Source organism: Vipera ursinii (genome assembly GCF_947247035.1).
Source record: "Vipera ursinii genome assembly, chromosome: 1".
Taxonomy (NCBI): domain Eukaryota; kingdom Metazoa; phylum Chordata; class Lepidosauria; order Squamata; family Viperidae; genus Vipera; species Vipera ursinii.
Window position 1 is genome coordinate 53,734,567 of NC_139512.1, and position 21,008 is coordinate 53,755,574.

The 21,008-nt window shown below is 37.7% G+C and overlaps 1 protein-coding gene across 6 annotated transcripts in view; it reads right to left on the reverse strand.

Moving 5' to 3' along the window:
• Nucleotides 1–21,008, reverse strand: part of MIPOL1 (mirror-image polydactyly 1) — a 196,080-nt gene that overhangs the window by 107,882 nt on the left and 67,190 nt on the right. For all 6 annotated transcript variants that reach the window (XM_083361027.1, XM_083361030.1, XM_083361031.1 and 3 more), the window contains 3 exons: nucleotides 12,343–12,472; nucleotides 10,409–10,442; nucleotides 9,979–10,149 (listed from right to left, as the gene is read on the reverse strand). In XM_083361027.1, coding sequence (XP_083217153.1) covers nucleotides 9,979–10,149; nucleotides 10,409–10,442; nucleotides 12,343–12,472 — 335 coding nt within the window. The remainder of the gene's footprint in view (nucleotides 1–9,978; nucleotides 10,150–10,408; nucleotides 10,443–12,342; nucleotides 12,473–21,008) is intronic.

Consider the following 21,008-nt stretch of genomic DNA (forward strand, 5'->3'; position numbering starts at 1 on the left):
CATATATAGATCACTGCATTTTTTTTGGTAAATATTCTCTTAGGTTGGCAAGTGTATCACTGTAATTTAAACAGCCCCATTTATCTTCATCAATGTTAATTATCTGCATTTTTATTTTAAAGGGAAGTTCGTGGCTTCCATGACGGCCATGGACCTGATGCAGGTTATTCAGGGTCCAACTCATGGGGGGGGTGTCACACGCTCGATTTGGTTTTTCTATCTGGACGGTGATTAGATGATCTGGGTGGGGGTTCTCCAATTGTTATACCCCTGTCATGGACCGATCATCATCTCCTGCGGCTGGTATTCCGTTTTGCCACTCCCCGTCGTGGGGCTGCTGAACCAACGAGATGGTTCCGCCCTAGGCGCTTAATGGACCCTTAGCGGTTCCAGGCAGCGCTTGGGTCCCCACCTGCCTCCTTTGCTCACAGCTCGGCCGATGCCCTAGTGGAAGCCTGGGAAAGGGCAGCCACAGAGGCACTCGACCGAGTTGTACCCATGTGGCCCTTGACCCGGTGCAGATCCCAATGGGCTCCATGGTTCTCCATGGTGTTCCGGGAGATGAAGCATCGGAGACGGGGCCTAGAGAGCTGTTGGAGGTCCAGCCGATCTGAATCCGACCGGTTGCAACTAAGGTCGTTTACGAGATCTTATCTCACAGCGATGAGGGTGGCAAGGTCTAACCACTTTGCCACCCTCATCGCGTCTGCAGATAATCGCCCGGCTGCCCTGTTCAGGGTAACCCGCTCCCTCCTTAATCAGGAGATGAGGGAGGAGCCCTTGCAGGGTCGTGCCGAGGAGTTTAGCCGATATCTGTTGGACAAAATCGCTCGGATTCGGACCAGTTTGGACTCCGACTGGGCAGTCTGACGATGAGGACACGGGCAGTCTTGTCGATGGTATCTGGGAGGAGTTCGACCCTGTGACTCCTGAAGACGTGGACAGGATCATGGGGAAGCTGAGCTCCACCACGTGTTTATTGGACCCGTGTCCCTCCTGGCTGGTTTATGCGGCCTGGGATGGGACACGAGGCTGGCTCCAGGCAGTGATAACTGCTTCTTTGAGTGAGGGTAGTTTTCCCACCGCCTTGAAGGAGGCGGTGGTGAGACCCCTCCTCAAGAAGCCTGCCTTGGACCCAGCAATATTAAACAACTTTCGTCCGGTCTCCAACCTTCGCTTTCTTGCGAAGGTTGTTGAGAGCGTGGTGGCGCATCAGCTCCCTTTGTTCTTGGAGGAAGCTGATTATCTGGACCCGTACCAATCGGGTTTCAGGCCCGGGTACAGCACGGAGACGGCATTGGTCGCGCTGGTGAATTATCTCTGGCGGGCTCGGGACAGGGGTTGTTGCTCTGTCCTAGTCCTATTAGACCTCTCAGCGGCTTTCAATACCATCGACCATGGTATCCTGCTGCGGCATCTCAGGGGATTGGGAGGCACAGTTTTTCAGTGGTTCTCCTACCTTCTGGGACGTTCGCAGTCGGTGTTGGCAGGGGGGCAGAGGTCGACCTTGAGGCCTCTCATTTGTGGAGTTCCCCAGGGATAGGTCCTCTCGCCTCTCCTGTTCAACATCTATATGAAGCCTCTGGGTGAGATCATTCGTGGTTTTGGAGTTGGGTATCATCAGTATGCTGATGATACCCAGCTTTTCATTTCAACCCCAAACCACCCCAGTGATGCCCTCGACGTGATGTCCCGTTGCCTGGAGGCGGTCCTGTCTGGATGGGGAGGAACAGGCTTCGGCTCAACCCTGACAAGATTGAGTGGCTGTTCGTGCCGGCATCCCAGGAAATGCTGATTACTCCATTGCTTGCTATGGGGGGGTGAGCTATTGATCCCCGTAGATAGGGCGTGCAAGTTGGGGGTCCTCCTAGACTCACAGCTCTCTTTAGAAGATCATATAGGAGCTGTGACTAGGGGGGCCTTTGCCCACGTTCTCCTGGTGCGCCAGTTGCGGCCCTATCTGAACCGGGATGCCTTACGTACAGTCACTCATGCGCTCGTGACCTCTCATTTGGACTACTGTAATGCTCTCTACAGGGAGTGCAGAATTATTAGGCAAATGAGTATTTTGACCACATCATCCTCTTTATGCATGTTGTCTTACTCCAAGCTGTATAGGCTCGAAAGCCTACTACCAATTAAGCATATTAGGTGATGTGCATCTCTGTAATGAGAAGGGGTGTGGTATAATGACATCAACACCCTGTATCAGGTGTGCATACTTATTAGGCAACTTCCTTTCCTTTGGCAAAATGGGTCAAAAGAAGGACTTGACAGGCTCAGAAAAGTCAAAAATAGTGAGATATCTTGCAGAGGGATGCAGCACTCTTAAAATTGCAAAGCTTCTGAAGCGTGATCATCGAACAATCAAGCGTTTCATTCAAAATAGTCAACAGGGTCGCAAGAAGCGTGTGGAGAAACCAAGGCGCAAAATAACTGCCCATGAACTGAGAAAAGTCAAGCGTGCAGCTGCCAAGATGCCACTTGCCACCAGTTTGGCCATATTTCAGAGCTGCAACATCACTGGAGTGCCCAAAAGCACAAGGTGTGCAATACTCAGAGACATGGCCAAGGTAAGAAAGGCTGAAAGACGACCACCACTGAACAAGACACACAAGCTGAAACGTCAAGACTGGGCCAAGAAATATCTCAAGACTGATTTTTCTAAGGTTTTATGGACTGATGAAATGAGAGTGAGTCTTGATGGGCCAGATGGATGGGCCCGTGGCTGGATTGGTAAAGGGCAGAGAGCTCCAGTCCGACTCAGACGCCAGCAAGGTGGAGGTGGAGTACTGGTTTGGGCTGGTATCATCAAAGATGAGCTTGTGGGGCCTTTTCGGGTTGAGGATGGAGTCAAGCTCAACTCCCAGTCCTACTGCCAGTTTCTGTAAGACACCTTCTTCAAGCAGTGGTACAGGAAGAAGTCTGCATCCTTCAAGAAAAACATGATTTTCATGCAGGACAATGCTCCATCACACGCGTCCAAGTACTCCACAGCGTGGCTGGCAAGAAAGGGTATAAAAGAAGGAAATCTAATGACATGGCCTCCTTGTTCACCTGATCTGAACCCCATTGAGAACCTGTGGTCCATCATCAAATGTGAGATTTACAAGGAGGGAAAACAGTACACCTCTCTGAACAGTGTCTGGGAGGCTGTGGTTGCTGCTGCACGCAATGTTGATGGTGAACAGATCAAAACACTGACAGAATCCATGGATGGCAGGCTTTTGAGTGTCCTTGCAAAGAAAGGTGGCTATATTGGTCACTGATTTGTTTTTGTTATGTTTTTGAATGTCAGAAATGTATATTTGTGAATGTTGAGATGTTATATTGGTTTCACTGGTAAAAATAAATAATTGAAATGGGTATATATTTGTTTTTTGTTAAGTTGCCTAATAATTATGCACAGTAATAGTCACCTGCACACACAGATATCCCCCTAAAATAGCTATAACTAAAAACAAACTAAAAACTACTTCCAAAAATATTCAGCTTTGATATTAATGAGTTTTTTGGGTTCATTGAGAACATGGTTGTTGTTCAATAATAAAATTAATCCTCAAAAATACAACTTGCCTAATAATTCTGCACTCCCTGTACATGGGGCTGCCCTTGAAGACCACTCGGAGGCTCCAACTGGTGCAGAATGCAGCCGCGCGAGTTGTGTTGGGAGTCTCCCGATACTCCCATGTTACACCTTTGTTCCGCGAGCTGCATTGGCTGCCGGTTGCCCTCCGGGTGAGATTCAAGGTGCTGGTAATGACCTACAAAGCCCTACATGGCATGGGTCCGGATTACCTACGGCAGCACCTGCTGCCGGCGTCAACCTCCCTCCGTCCAGTGCGCTCCCACAGAGAGGGCCTCCTCAGGGTGCCTCCGATCAGAGAATGTTGACTGGTGGCCCCCAGGGGGAGGGCGTTCTCTGTGGGCGCGCCAGACCTGTGGAACCACTTGCCGGTTGAGCTCCGGATGGCCCCCGACCTTCGCTCCTTCCGGCGGGATCTAAAAACCTATTTATTTGAGCAGTCCGGCCTGGTCTGATGGGTTTGGGGTTGGGTTTTTTAATATGGTTTTAACTATTGTATATATCGGGTATAAATCATTTAATTGTTTTTTAACTTTTGTACTTTGTTTTTTTAAATATTTATTGCCCTGTACACTGCCCTGAGTCCTTCGGGAGAAGGGCGGTATAAAAATTTAATAAATAAATAAATAAATAAATTAATAAAAATGTATTTACTTTTATCTCCTAGTTTTTTTTCCAAATAAAACACCATTTTTTGCATCTCTTGTGAGATTGGTCTCTTTCCAAAAATGTGAGAAGGAAAGGCTGAATCATTTACTCACATGTCTTCACATTATACAACCAAGGGTTTTCACTAATGGAATTAATTTGCCTGTTGTATTTTTACCTTTTAATTGGTATAAAAGTAGCACAAAGTGTGAGAGTCCTATTTCTGTTCCATATCAGGGTCAGGATGTAAAAATCAGGTGTCTCCTGGAAATTAAAGCAGGAGGGGAGACCATGGTCAACACACAGAGTGCTTCTGGAAAAGATGGTTTGAAACATCTAGCCTTTACTCTCAGTTAACTGTCAACCAATATGTCCTGAACTTTCTGAATGACAAGTGGAATCGGGATATTCCCAGTCTAATTTAACATTCTAACTGGTCCATGATAATTCCCATGGACTAATGTTCTTCTCAATATATCTTTAAAAAGCCCTACATAATAGCATGACAATAAAGCACAGATTCCTAAACCTAGATGAAGGTCCCTCTTTTTACTCTTTATTTATCAAATTTATTCACCACCCATCTTGTGACTCTGAGCGGCTTACAGCAAGTTCTAACAGTATTTAACGTAGTGGTGGGGGAATCCCTTACTGTACCTCACAGGTACAGATCTTTTATGAGAAATGCTCAATTGCCTGTAGCGAGAATGCTTGAATGCTTTGGAAGTATACAAGAAAAAAGACTGTTATGCTTCCCTTTGATAAGCTGACCCTTAGAAAAGGTTGTTTTAAAACTAACCCACAAGTTCTATTGATACTTATTGTTTATCAGCTGCTATCTGGGACTGATAAAGGTGGGCAGTCAGCTGTGCTACTTTTAAACCTTTGCTCTCTCAGGAGCTGCAGGCCCCTTAACAAGCATGCCAGGAACAGAGAAAGGGACTTGAGCTCTTTTCAGATGAACTGGTGAAGTGCCAATTTTGCTCATGAACAGTCATGAGCGTGTTCCTGCAAAGCAGGATGTGATCAAACTATTCAGAGCTGAAAAACCAGGTTTGCTTGCCAATTACGTTATTGCTTCAGTGCTGAGTATCAAATAGTGCCACACCAGCTATGAAAAAAAAACTGTTTTTCTTTTAACAACCCACCACAACAAAACAAATTCAATATCTTTGGCCTTTTGGCTAGATTGTAACATAATCACAGGTCCTGAGTGTAGAAGAAATAACATCCAGCTGAGAATGTTGAACTCACTGTTTGCAAGGGAAAAATAACCATTTCCCTGCCCCCAAAAACAAGTAAGAGAAAACTAGCAGTAGCCCTTCCTCTGTTACTAGGTTTCAGCTCGGCTGCCAAGTCGCTCATGTTAAACATTCCTGTTCAGAAGGTGTAAATGGCAGAAGGCCAGCAGCATTTCTGAGTTATTTCATCATACTGCCCACTACTGGCAAATGCATTTATTCAAACCAAAGCCATGGAGAAGGACTGCCAGTAATTAGAAATCTTGTGTCCCCCTCCCCACCCAACAATCTAATTGCTTTGATCACTCTGAAATGGGAAAAAAGAAACAGGATCTATAACATGGCAGGACTGAACTGCTCCTGTTTGCAGGTCTATCATGCTTTCCTCCAGAACAATGCAGTCTATTCTCTAGGGTCCTCTTAGCTATCGAGCAGTTACCCATGGGTATTGTCGTATTGCCTTTGTAAGTAATACCTTTCCCAATCAGCAGAAATACTAATGTTTGGAATGAAGGACTAGCGTATGTAATACATGTCAAAGATATACTGTATAAATCATTTCTTCATTTAAGCACGTTATCTCAGTCCTCTCATTTCCTTTGCAAAGTCATGAAAGAAATTCCACAGGATCACACAGTACTTCTTCACTAATAAATACAACTTGGCAACTGAATGTCAACAGTTTTCCTCTTCTAAAAAAACCCCCAAAGTATTAGAAGAAAGAGTGCTGTCAATGTTTAGTTTTGTTGTTTGCTTTATAGTCACTTGAAAATATATATGAACGTGATATCAAATATTTGAATTTATGCCATTGTATTTGTTTTTGCACATAGTAAAAGTAATTTGTATGTTTGTACAGTAATCTAGTGAACAATTACTGATTATATATGCATGTATCATTAAATCCTGTGAAGAAACTATACCCTGTTATGATAACTATAGCACACATACATTTTTATAGGTATCTGGACACACTCAAATCATTCAATTTCACTTTTAATTTAAGACTCCTAAGAACATATTTGCACCTTCATTATCAGCTAATTACAACTTAATTGGCATCATATAAGACAGGAATGTCAATACCCACAAGACTAGTTGACATCAAACTACTGTATAATGAAAGTCTGATTGCTGCAATGTCCTTTGTCTGATACCAAATGGCTAGAACTGAAGGCAAAAGCCCAGCGTTAGCCACCACAACATAATCTTTCTTAAATATCCTCCAATCCTCAATTTACTCATGAATCATCTTCAAGAGCTATTGGAACTATAGCTGTTAGCAATTTTAATAGATGCCCATTCAGAAGCATTGTTGAATAGTCTACTTGCATAAATGTCAGCATGCAAGGTTCAAGCACTGCTCTTCACTAAAGACATTCAGTGTCACTTATTCCAGATGAGCAGTAAGATCTGGCAGTCTCATTATTTGTGATATATCTAGATCTGATGAGAAGTTGAGCCAGAGATACGCAAACTAGTATCGTCCAGATGTTGGGGCTACAATCCCCACATTTCCAATGACTGGGTGTGCTGTCCAGGATGTATGGAGGTTCTAGTAGAAAACATCTGGAAGATACCAGTTACCAATTTCTGCATTTAGTCTTTTATATCCTGGTAATTTTCTATGAACTGTGAAATAAATATTATCTTGCCAATTTGATGTTTGGGTTAAAACACCGGAGGGAGAGGAGGGGAAGAGGCAGGGGGAAATCTTTTTCTGCCATTATAGATAATAATCCACAAATTGTCTAGGTAGTTCATACTAATTTGTCTCAACATCAGTAGCACAATAAAGGATCATGGACAACTTAATTCCTTTCTTCATCAAGATAAAAATCCTTCCTTTATTTGGCAGATCAGGTCTGGGAGAAAGAACAGTAGAGAACATAAATATTATACTGTACTCATGTCAAATTCTCTTCAGAGAAAAATAAGACCTAAACAGAAACTAAGCATACCGGTAGTTTAAGGGGATAAAGAGATGGGGAAATACCAGGGAAACAACTACTACGGTAGAATATTTGGTGATCTGTGATCTTGGTTGCTTGCATGCAGACATTTTATTACCCGACTAGGTAACATCATCAGTGCTAGCTATGTGGACTTTTTTCTCTGTTCATAAACAGTAGTTTGCTCCGCTAGTATTGGTGGAAATGTGGTTTTTCTCCTCAGTAATTCTTTGACTGGGGTATAATTTTCTGCTTGATTGCTGGTCTGGTTTTAATCCCTGCTTATCTGGGTGTTGATTGCTGGAGAGAATGTATTCTGATCTTTTTGCTTTTTTCTTCTTCTCAGTTTTTTATTGTCTTTTTTGAATGGTGTGTGCAGATAATGTGCCTTATCTGTATGTGATAACTGATTTTGGAATTTGGAAATGCCAAGTTTCCATGAATTCCCTATTTTTCGTATTTAATTTGATTTACGATACCCATGGTTTTCCAGTTAAAATCATGGTTGAGTCGGTCCACAGGTTTTGAAATTACAGAGTTTTCATTATGCCTTCTGACTGATAGATCCAGTATGTAGGCGACACCTTCATCACAATAAAAAAGAAACAAGTAGAAAACACACATGATTGATTAACATTTTCAAAGGAATAAAATTCACAGGGGAAAAACACATACTACTTCTCCTGGATATCTTCACCAGCAGCAGAAATGTTGGCATATTAGGGATTAACAGAAAATAATATCCTAATCCCCCTTCATGGATCACTGCCTTGTCGTGGTGAAGGGGCTTGCGTGATTCAATGAAGCTATGAGCTATGCTGTGCAGGGCCGTGCAGAGACATCACCCTGTCAACAAAAGTGTGTATAGTCAAGGCTATGGTCTTCCCAGTTGCAATGTATGGTAGTGAAAGTTGGACCATAAGAAAGGCTGAGCACCAAAGAATTGAAGCCTTTGAACTATGGTGCTGGAGAAGACTCCCGTGAGTCCCTTGGACTGCAAGGCGATCAAACCGGTCAGTCCTAGAGATCAACCCCGACTGCTCTTTAGAAGGCCAGATCCTGAAGCTAAAACTCAAATACTTTGGCCACCTAATGAGAAGGAAGGACTCACTGGAGAAGAGCCTAATGCTGGGAAAGGTTGAGGGCAATAGAAGAAGTGGACGACAGAGAATGAGGTGGCTGGATGGAGTCACTGAAGCAGTAGGCGTGAGCTTAAATGGACTCCAGAAGATGGTAGAGGACAGGAAGGCCTGGAGGAACATTGTCCATAGAGTCGCGATGGGTCGGACACGACTTCGCAGCTAACAACAACAACAATATCCTAATCAAAGAATTATCAAGGAGAAAACTCTCCTACCAACACTGGCAGGGCAAGCTACTGTATATAAACAGGGAGCAAACCCCACACTCATTTGAACAGATGATGTTATCTAGTTGGGTAATGAAATACCTGCAAACAAATAACTAACCTGAGAGAGCACCAAGAACTCTACAGTTCAACCCTAAGCTACATATATTCCCTTCTATTGGAACAAACTAAAAGCTAAAATTTGAAAGTTCTGATGTAATAAACTTGTTAATTGCCTGGCATTATACAACTGGGAAGTCCATAAAATACATTTAACTCTCAAATATATCAAGCAGAGCAGTACTGGTTGGAATCAAATATTTGGAGTGCAGTATACTTAAGATAAAAGTGGCATTTATGGCCTGCATTATCTCCTTGAAACTCCAATATACTACAGTGACAGAAGTACATATCTCAAGGTGCCAAGAGCTTGGAGCCAAGAAAATGCTCAAAGAAAGGCCTTTTATAAAGACAGGCTTGGACCTGACTTTCTGATGAAGATATGCACTATTTCAAATTATAATTTAGAGTAACTTTCTAAAAGCTTGTTGGAAAGTGTATTGCAAAAGATATATTGAATACATCAAATAGATCAATTATAAACTTTCCTTCTTCTGTTGTTATCCTTTTACATTTTGTGTTCTATATTTAATAATAATAATAATAGACAAACAAAAATTTGAAAAAAAATTGCTATAGAAATAGTAAATATCTATAGAGTCTCCAGTTTTCAGCCCACTGCTTCAGGAAAGAAACCTTCTGGGGACAAGGGTCAACATAAATATTCCAGTTTAAAGTTACTTTTCAACAGCTTTAATCACTTTTACTCACTACTTGTGTTTACATACACATTTTTAAGATAAATCTGTAGTTTCCTGTTTCTTTTATTCCCGTTTCTGTTAAATGTTTTTTTTCCCTTTCTACATGTTCCCACTTTTGGTTTCCAAGGATATTTGGAATTTAAATTCAGTCTTTAGAGTTTGAAATTCCTGAATTTCCCACTTCTTATATAATTTAAAATTAAGTAAAAAATAATTTTGAAAAAATTCAGTAATGAATGTGTGTATGTTTCTGTGTGTGTACAATTTAGTTCACTTTTTGTAGGGTAATAAAGAAATTTTCTAAAAACTAAAACTGCATATTCTTAGCAATGATGATGGGATATATATGTGAATGGATGCAAATAAACTAATGTAGACTTACTTGAACCAGTGCAGCATCTCTCTCTTCTGTCAATGCATTAATTTCTTCAGCCGTTATTTTCTGTTTCTGTTTCTGGGTCCTGTATATGCGATCGACAATTATAGCTCCTGTCTTCCATATCGCCCTACCGGTGTCTGCATTGTTTATTCTGTTCAGTAATTCCTGTAATGTCTACCAACAGCATTCTATGTTAGTCAGACAAGAAGTTTTAATATACTTTATTTAATATAGGGTTTTAATTAATAGGCACATGTGAATTGTAAATTGACTGAGTGAAGTTATTGAATTTTCATACTGCAGCAAAGATGTACATTATTAGTGTGTCAATTCTTCTTTTTCCCACATCTTAGTTTCTGAAACCCACTCAATTGAACTTAAGCCTCTAAGATATAAGACTGACATCAAGAAATCTCCTCAGAGAATGGCTTACCATGTCATTTTCTTCAGGGTTAATATTTTCTAGCCTAGAAAAAAGGACACAGAAAGCCTGATCAGTAGCATTTCCTTAGTGCAGCAAAATGAATTCGCTTTTTAAATCTTTAGAACCCTCAAGTAATTTCATTCTACTGGTCTTTAGAGTCAACCATGACACTGAACATATTAAAGTGCCACCTGCTCGATTCCATCTTTCAATAATGCTCCATATCTTCAGCACTGACTTCAGAATGTTAAGTTATTAATGTTTACTGCTATATATGACTACAAGGATCAATTGTTCATATGTGCTTAGATGAAGAAAGTTCCCCAGCGGCAGGGGCACCGAGGCACCTTTTATTTATTTATTTAATTCTGCACCCAATGAAATACATAAATAAACCTCCAGCAGAAATTATATATTTTAATTTTATCACTTCCCTCATGACAAAAAAACAAAGCAAAATAAAAATCTCTAGCTCTCAAATCATAACACCCCTGTCTGAGGCTCACTGTTTTTAATGAAATTTGTCTGCAAGAACGTTTGCATGGAATTGCCATCACAAATCTGTGGAACAAAGTCTAATGATTTTTACTTCTTAACAGTAATTTAGGAATTTAAACTTTCTCGAAATCCCCAAACAATTAGACTGAAACAATGGAATAAAAACAAACACTTGGGCCCCATTTTTTTTAATCAATTGACACATTTTTCAGTTGTTACTAGCTCAAAATATTTGTACTACCTCATTTCCAAAAGAATGGTAATGAATAAAGAGATATAATATTATAAAAAGTTGATTGAAAAGCTTGTAAATATATTTTAACCTTTCTATAAAATTGAATTATACAAATCAGTAAAGCAAGTAATCAAGTTATGATGTCATGCAAATCAGGGATTAGGAGGCATCTATGAAGCTGGAGCCTGCATGAGGTAGAAATACTGTATAGCATTCCTCAATTACCTATTAATATTGCAGCAAAGGATAGTGGAGTCATTCCATTCATGCCTTTATACAAGCTTATCTAATTTAGCACTTCAAATGAAAACTCAGTGCACCTTAAAATTACAGATTTTTCAAACTTTGTCATGCTCACTTGCAAAAAAAATAAGACTACAGAAATGTATCTCTAACTACTGTGAATATAATAATATAAAATACACATTAAAGAAAACAACAAACTGTATTTTGCAAAATAGCATAAAGAAAATAATAATAGAAAAATGCATATTAACAACTTATTGGATCATTTTGCATCCTATTTAAAAAAGGTTTCTAGATGAATTATTATTATTATTCCTACAGTTAAAAACAAAACAAAATAAATGGTATTTCAAATTAACAAAATACTTTATTTTGTTTCACTTTAATTTCCGATGGAAAAGTGGCCTCAAAAGATCTGACTGGCTTCCTATAAAGTAAGATTTCTGATTCACAACTTTGTGGTCCATATTTGAACCCCTGGATGAAATGTGACATTTCCTTGAATTATCCATACATAAATACATACTGGTTTCCCTCTCTTACATACTCAGTCAATCATTACCTTGTCTATGTCAGGATCAAGTTTGAGAGCACACATGAATTAATCTAAATGTAACGAATAAAACCAGTGGCCTGCTTAAGATCTGTTACTCAGAAATGTAGCTCTTTCTAACCATTCCAAGGAAGAGAAGCAAGAATTTAAGAGAATGTGCCTACAGAGATTCCTCACAAACTAGAGCTTAGAAACCATGTTATATAATTGCTTAAAACCAACCACCAAGTAATTCCTACTTTCGCCCTTATATTGCAAACTAGAAGCTAGAAAATATGTGGGTGGAGTTAGGTATGTACAGTATATACATATATGCAGAGGCCATATGAAGAAAGTGATAGATACAGCTGAGTTTTCCCACAAGACAGTGGACATTAAGCAGTCAGAATAAAGCATGAGATGTGTACATACGTTTCAAGAGGTTGTTCCACTAGCCTTATTTGTTTACATGCATCATTTCTCTCTTCACTGGCCAGCTTCAGTCTAGCCATGATGGTTTCATCATGTTCGTGTTGTGCGGAATGAATTTCTTCTACCACAGCTGCAACACAGTAAATGGATGTATTATATAAGTATGACCAGCCAAAAGAAATATATTTATTTAATAGCTGCTTTTAACTTTTCTAAATTAATGGATATTTATTTATCCACGGAACTAATTATAATGTCATCTATCTTAATCATTTCTAGACCGACACCCATATTAGTCAGGATCCAGTTAAAATTTTGTAAATTAAATGAATCAATTGTTGAACCTTATGCAGATATGTTATTTAAGCATGCTTAAGGGATGAAAACATTCAATGAATTATTTTTCCTTTAAGGTGTTTTTTCCAATCTTTGGCAGCTTCAAGATGTATGGAGTTCAATTCCCAGATTTCCCCCACCAGCCTTGCTAGTTGTCAAGATTGAGGAAATGCTGTATTCTACCAGATGCCAAGCTGGACTAAAGCTGCCATATAAAAAGAGCCACGCTGGATCAGAGCAAAGTCTTCTACTTGAATAATCTTTTTCCACATGCACTGCAACTTGACCTTTTTGTGGGAGGGGGGAAGTTCTAGTAAAAGAAAGGGTATGATACAGACTCATTGCATTTGTTCTTCACCTTAGTTCTATATAACTGGCAGCTTCTGAGAATAAAGGGGCAAGAAATGTAAATTTGATGGTAAAGCAGTAACAATACTTTTTAAAAAGTTCTGAAATCCCATGACAGCTTCAAGTTTTTGAAACTCATATACTGTAAATGTTTTGCATTTTTCCAATGTTTACTTATGAAAATTTTGAGGCAAAATTGCCAACAATTTTGGTCCATTAGCAAAATTGTGCATGATTTTAGTGAGAAGTAATATTGCAAAATTTTTGCTGTTCTGGTATGCAAACCATGCAAGAACACTGAAATCATTGAAAAGTTAATCCTCCTCCTCCTCCTCCTCCTCCTCCTCCTCCTCTTCTTCCTCTTCTTCTCTTCCTCCTCCTCTTCTTTATCACCAAATTATCTAGTATATGGTATTGATCTAGTCTGAAAACAATAGCCCAGTCTAAAACTATAGTATTCTCTAAAGGACTCCGCAGTATAATGAGGAATGAAAGCACAATAAATGCAATTAAAAAGTAAAAAAAACCCATCAAAATACAGCAGGTTATAGATAAAGAAATGAAAGCACAATAAATGCAATTAAAAAGTAAAAAAACAATCAAAATATAGCAGGTTATAGATAAAGATATTGTTGAGATATTTATTACAGTTATGGAGAAAAAATATTATTGTAAAAACAAGCATTGTTTTGAGCAACTCACATTAGCTGAAGCTGGCTCTACAACAGATATTTGAAAAGCCTTAAAATAGCTAGTCTTTTATGAGATTTATATCCTGGTTTTCTTTTATACAACTCAAAATGGCATATATAGTTTCCACAAAACATACTTCACAAAATGTTTTGGGCTAAAAGAAAGTGACAATCTCAAGAACTAAAAGTTACTGGTTTTTCATACAGTACCTTAATTGCTACACCAAGCTGTCCATCTCAAACCATTTTTAGAAAAATGTTGTTAATATATGTTAGTGGATAGTACTCTATTTTAAATTGATCCAGTGAACAATCTGCTATGTGGAGGGAGGGGGAAGAATAATTACACTGATAAAAGCAAAAAAAAAATCTGGGTAATCCATTTGACTTTAGTGGAACAATGGGCAAAGATTTTCAGGTCTATTGCATCAAAGTAACCTTTGCTATTTCCTGGAACACCTACGTTTATCTTGGCAAACTATTTCAGCCAAGCTAAATTCGTTTAAGTATTTTTTAAATGACATTTTTGTTGAAATATGAAGCTTCTTGAAATAAGTGTGCATATTCAGTGTCATGTGGAGGGAATAAGGTATCAGTCACATTGCCAAAGCAGAAGTCTATTATTTTCAATGAAAGTTGGCATAAGCTGACCCAGCAGATCAATTGTGTATAGTATTTTAAAATAACTAAAAGAAATCCCATATTTTTTATTAATAAAGTAAATTTAGCTTATTTTGCTGCAGTAGCAAGCCGTCAACATTTGAGTATCATACCAAGCCAAACATCTGGATTACAAAATAGCTTGCTTCCTGAAAGATAATTGTACTAGATCCATCAAGAGTAACACACCTGTACGTTTAAGATAGATAATAACTGTAAACAGTTATGGTACATAGCTATTTCAAAGTTCACTTAGAAAACCAACATAGCATTTTAGTTGGAATTTGCTCATTAAATACCCATAACAGTAATGCAAATTATACAAGAATGAATAAAGCAAATACATATATTTCTTTGTTTTATTAAATGTAAAATCTGCTGTTAATCACATAGGCTGTGTTGTATAAACTTTTCTCTTTAACTATTAAAAGGAAGTCTTTACAAAAGTCATTAGAGATCTTCATTCTTTGACTTGTATAAATTTCAATATTTGTTCAGTAAAGGTTCACAGCAGTTAAATTACATTAACAAATATTATTAGCTACTATGTAAGCCAACTAAGTAAAATACTTATATTGCAGGTAAAACAAATCATTGGATGTTTACGATAATATTTGGACATGTCCACTTTTAAACAAGCTTATCAAATATTCTGTAATTCTAAGTCAAATTACAGAAACTAAGAGTAGATTCCCCCCCATGCTCAAATTTGTTTAGTAAGCTAATTGTTTTCTAATATGGGATAAAGCAAATATGAAGAAGCTGAATCATTTGCAGTATAAGTTTACTGAGTCAAAGCAGTGTACATATTTTCTCAGCTAAACCCAGTTTTGTTGGCAAACCTTTTGGCCACACTTTCAGACTACCTTTAAAATACAGTAGTAGCAAGAGAGGGTGTTAGAAATCATTCTAGTATAAACATTGGTTCATGATTCTCCAAACAACAGAAACTTGAAGGGGTGGTGGATGAGGCAAAGAGAGAGGGCATCTATGTCTGTTTGCTGATTTCTTAGAGGTCATCTGTGTAAATATAGAAACTGAATAGTAAATGCTGGAAAGAAGGAATAGTTAGGAGTTTTAGATAGTCTACTGCAAAACTCACATGATACGAAGGGAAAAAATACAACTTTAACATTTTAGACAACAGATAAGATTTCTATGTAAACCAAGATAATTAAGATATTGTTCTACATTCTGAGTTGCCCTATAACGTGCAATTCTTTAAAAAATCTTTTGTCGTAGATACTTTGTCAATATGCTGAAGCACTATTTTGCCTTTTTTGGAATAAAAAGATAGCATAACTGTATCTTCCTTCAAGGAATTTTTTAAAAATGCACATGGTAATGTACCAATATATTCAAAATTTTTCCATTCTTCCCATAATTATTCCTTATTTTATATATTTCATGAGATTTTAGCTACTATAGTTTCTTACAGGTATTTTCAGAAAGTGAAAAATAAATATACTACCATAGCACGTAGATTGCCATAAGAATTTTGTGATTTTGGAGTTAGTATTTAAGATTAGGGACTATTGAACTCTGTGTGACCCAGGAGTTTCCTCAGAGCTGGTTAAGGACTGATCACAAGACTTTTAATGGGTTCACACATTTTTCCTCCACAAGAGTCAATATGAAGGACTACAGAGCTACTTTTTTATTTTCAGGTTATCCCTAGTAAAGATAAAATATTCCTAATCTGAAAAATATTTTCAAGGGCAACCTATACAGAGTTAATATGTAAACAGAAGTGAAACTGAATAAATAGCATTTCCAATTTTGTCTCCGCTTCAAATAAACAGGGAAAAATGCAAGATAAAGCATATTTGAAATTAAATTATATGACTCACAGATTCCTGATTTTTTTTTATTTTGATGGGGAAATGGATTCTGCTCATTTGCTTTTTCTACAGGTTTAAGCAAATGTCTCCAACTCAAAGGAGTGCATGGTGCCTCTATAGAAGTGTTGTTAGAATATACTGCAGTATTTGCTTATATATAGAATTATCAACTTGCATATATCATCATTAGCAAAATGCTGACAAACCTGGAAAATTATCTAGGTTTCAGATTGAGATCTTATTTCAATAGTTCCCAGATTGTAACTATTTGATAAAACACTATATTGACATTAATTAAATTACTAAAATATATAAGTGTTACAGAAAAAAATATGAATGAAACAGAATTAGAACAGTTTTAAGAGGACAAAACCAGATATTACAGAGTGCAAATCATTTACATTTTAAAGTGACTCAGCAGATAAAGTAATGTATGTTAACACTGATAGAAATACCAATATGTTTATTGCCTTGTATATATTTAGTTTGAGGCATTCAATTGATCCTACATTTCTGGTGCTATAAATCCATTGATTATACCCACACTGTTTAGCAATACCTGTAAAAGTAAGTGAAAAGACTTTGCACTCTGGTGTTTTCCTGTTTACTTAGATCCTCAGAGGGAAAATGAAAGAGAAGGCATGCAAATAAGAATGTATACATTTCCCTCCACTGTATTTACATTTCTGAGTTTTTTACTAAAGCCAGTTGCCCAGCAACACTAAACTTACCGCGTCTTTTAAAATATACATTTTAGTGGACATGACTTGAAAGCCTATGTGCTACCACTTATCAATAGTTTTTCATACAAAAGTCACCTATGTACACATCCATAAAAATATCCACAACTAAATTCAATATATTCTACTCTAATTGTGTACAAATGGATAGCTCTTAAAACGATTGTTTCCCAGAAAACACCTGGATTTGTTTTTCTTTTTTACTGATAGGAAAGCTTGACACACAACATTTACTACTAGTCTCAATTATTCCTACAGTTTTCAAAATAAGTTTTATTTTCAAAATAAGTTTTCAGAAGAAAAAACTTTTCTTATCCCTTATACTAGTCTTTGAAAAGTACATTTCTGTTCTATATATGGGTGCATTAAGTTTTGCAACTTTAGAGAAAAATTCTCTTCTCACTAAAGTACATTAGTTAAACGCCAACTGATTTTAGTGAAATGAAACAAGGACCTATAGCTTATTAAAGGTCTTGGAATTTGCCAAGACACTTATATAAAAGATTTAGGAAATATATTTGCATAATACAACAATCCTACAACAAAAATAGGGCTGGGTGTTTTCTGCATGTAGAAAAATGAATTTAGGATAGAATTATGCAGAAAAACTATATATTACATACTTCAAAAATAGAATGTCATAGATATTTAGATTTACAAACACTAGGGTTGGGAACTATTGTGATCTTTTGGCTAAAGCCCAATATTGGCCTTATTTCAGTTTAATTGGAAGAGGATCTTAAATTCATCTTCTCCATGAGGTATTGGGAACCTGGATTTCTCATTGTAGCAAAGGTTAATAAGAAATGTGTCTGCAAAAGTCAAACAGCATTAAATATCAAAAACTGATTATTATTCTGCAGCAGTTGTTCTGTCATTCATAATCTCTCCATGCTTCAACCTTCCACAGCTAATCTTTAATGGATGACATGCAAGAAGAAAAAATAAATGGCATCTAAAAGGAAAGACCAAAGTGAGCTAAAAATATAGTTTTCTCTTCAGTGGAGACAAAAGGTAAAAGGAACCCAGTGCTAAAAAAACTTTAGCACTATTTCTTTCTTGTTTCTGACTGGACCAAGCACAAACTAATTATTTACTGCAATAAAATTGTTTCAAATTGATTCAGAAATATTTTAAAAACTAAACCATTTGTCTTGTTTCATAGTTTTAATGTTTTAGTTGAAGGACTGAAAGGAAGAGTGGCATAGTGATGTTAAACATTTTCAACAGGGCAGTAAGGAAGCATATCAAAGAGCAGATGTGAATCTGCATCTCTGCTAAAATAAATCTGAAAATTCCCTTTGTATTTAGACCAATACTATCTTACAGGAAGTATCAAAGGTCCCAGATAGTGAGGCCACAGTGGCCCAGTCTTCTAAATAACAATGTAAGATATTTAGCAAAAGCATAGGTATGCATTTATTTAAATAAATGAGATATAACCACTGTATAGTTTTAAAATAATAAACCATTTGCCATATTTCAGCTTTTGTATAGTTTAAAAGTTTCTCAGAATTTCATCTCATGTAAAGTAGTTGTATTATTAATAAACCCATTTAGCATAGAATCTATTTTTCTATATTTTGAATTTGAGATAACTTTCAGTTCTAAGGTACATGCAGCAAATTGATAATAATAATGGCTGAAGGGTCTTATCGAGATGAGACATTATTCCTACATACAGTGCAGGGGGGGGGGGGGGGGAAATTTTGAAACATTGTTGTTTATTATTCTCCAAATAGTAATTCCAGTTTCAAACAGTAGCAATTGTCAGATCCTTAAATCAGCCAATATCTTTTCTCAGTATAGCATGGCCAAGTGCCAAGGACTTTAATAAAACAACAAATATTAACTAACTGGCTGGCAGTGTTTATCTGAAACACCCTGCCCTGTTATTGCAAGTGTGGAACAAGTTAAAAAGAGTTTTAAGGTGGTTTATAAGATTTACTGAAGTCGTGTACAGTTATCTTATTGAGGGGGCCTGCAAAAAATAACTCTCGGCAAATTCTGGTCATTCGGGTCTCATGGGGCTTTTCAGAGGTACACGGTTTGTGCCTATTTTCCCTATGTTACATCCAGTAAGAGCTGCCCAAAGCCGGTCACAGAAAATGGGATAATCTCTGTCACTGGGCCTTCATAACTCTATTCCTCCTAGATCCAGAGCTTGGGTGGAATTGGTGTCAATTTTTTAAAACCTTTTTTAAAAATGCAGGCAGAAAGTCTTAAACGTCAACCCTACAGCATGCACATTGCTGAAAGAATGAAAGCCTGCATATTACCCCCACTGTTAGCAAAGAGCAGAGATGTCAGAAGCAGGTGAGTGAGGAACAATAGATATGGAGCTAATGGAAAGCAAGAAGGAGCAGAGTGATGGAGCTGGTGAGAGACAGGAGGTTAGAGAAACAGTGAGAAGTGAGAACAATGGCAAGGAGTAAAAATAGCTCCTAGGCAGACTAGGAGAGAATAGCAGTCAGGTTTCATAGGACCGGGACCAGCATAAAAGGCCACAAAGGCCACATGAGACTGCTCAAAATGAGAAACAATGCAAAAGAAGGGAGGTAACATTATCTCCAAATACTGTTCTTCAGAGAAGAATTATCTAGCTCACTTTTATTCCTGGGATGATTCTGAGCATGCTAGGTTCTCTTCAACTGGAGCAACCTTTCTAGCTGTGTGTCTCCAGATGATGTTTGGCTGCAACCAATATCACTACTGACCATTCCTGAGGCTGCCTTAGAAAGCCAAGGGACCATAACAAAATGGAAGGCATTGATAGCGTATTTGGTGATGTCTGCAAACCATCAAGCTACAATAGCAAATCTGCATTTTTAATTCCCCAAATTGAGTTTAAATTAAAGAAAGATATGATATCCCCTACAAGAGGTTTGTTAGAGGTAATGAGCCTTTAACTCAGCCATTTAAAATTTGTAACAAAAGGGAAGAAAATATAGTGCTTGATAAAAAATAAAGAGACACTAATCAAAATATAGCAATGGATACTTTTAATTTCTTTTCATGTAGCTGATTCAAAATACTTACACTATTCATCTCTTTTCAAATATCTGTTTTAGAAAAAAAAACTATAGAGTATCAGTGCTATTCCTGGAGAAATATCTGAAAGTTTTTTCTTCATAAGCCTTTCAGATTTTTTTCTACTTGCTTTTCCTCATATTTGTATTTTTCAGCTTTGAATCCTCTTCTTCCACCCCAAGTAATAGTAAGTTTACTTCCCACCTTAGATATATTGCTTTTTCTTCAACCACAGTTAAGCTCGGAAAGTAAGAACTGGTTACCTCTAACAATCCCACACTAAGAAGGAACAGTACCCTCTAGTGGCCAGAAAGCTGAGATTGTTAAGAGAACTGGCTAATCAATCAAGTCAGAGCAATTCTAAAAAGGCAGAAAGCAGACAAAGATGCCCAACCCAAAGTCTAACTTCACATAAAAAGCATGAAAAGTATACCAATATAATAATTTTGAGCCAGCTCTTCACTTATGCTGCCTTTAAGTCATTCTTGTCATTATTTCCTTGCAGATAGGAAAAACACTGAGGCCTGCTTAAAGCTGCCGGATTACTGGCTGCTTGGATAATGTCTGGATATCAATCCTGTGTCCAAGTATCTCATCCTGTTCACTGCATTTCATCTGAGCTTCGGATCTATGCCTATTTACTCTGTATGATAACTACAGATGGGCATCCATATTAGTGGGATGTTTTCCTATTGCTTTGCTGTTTTTATTTCTCCATCTGCTCTCTCATACTCTTTCCTCCTCCTAACCTCTTCTCAAACATCATCATCAATCTAACAAAAGATATAAGCATATGCTCTGCAGAGATGAATGCAAGCGGGAAACGTGAACTTTCTACTGCAGGCAAGCCATTTCTGAATTTCAGATGCAACCAGGTTCATCAGTGATGTTAGGTAAAAAATCTAATTTCATTTCTTCATATTTCAGACAGCTTCTACAATAGTTTGTTTTCTTTCTCCTGTCAATTTTATATTACCAATGTCTTTCAAGCATGGAACTTTATTATTCTTTGACATTTT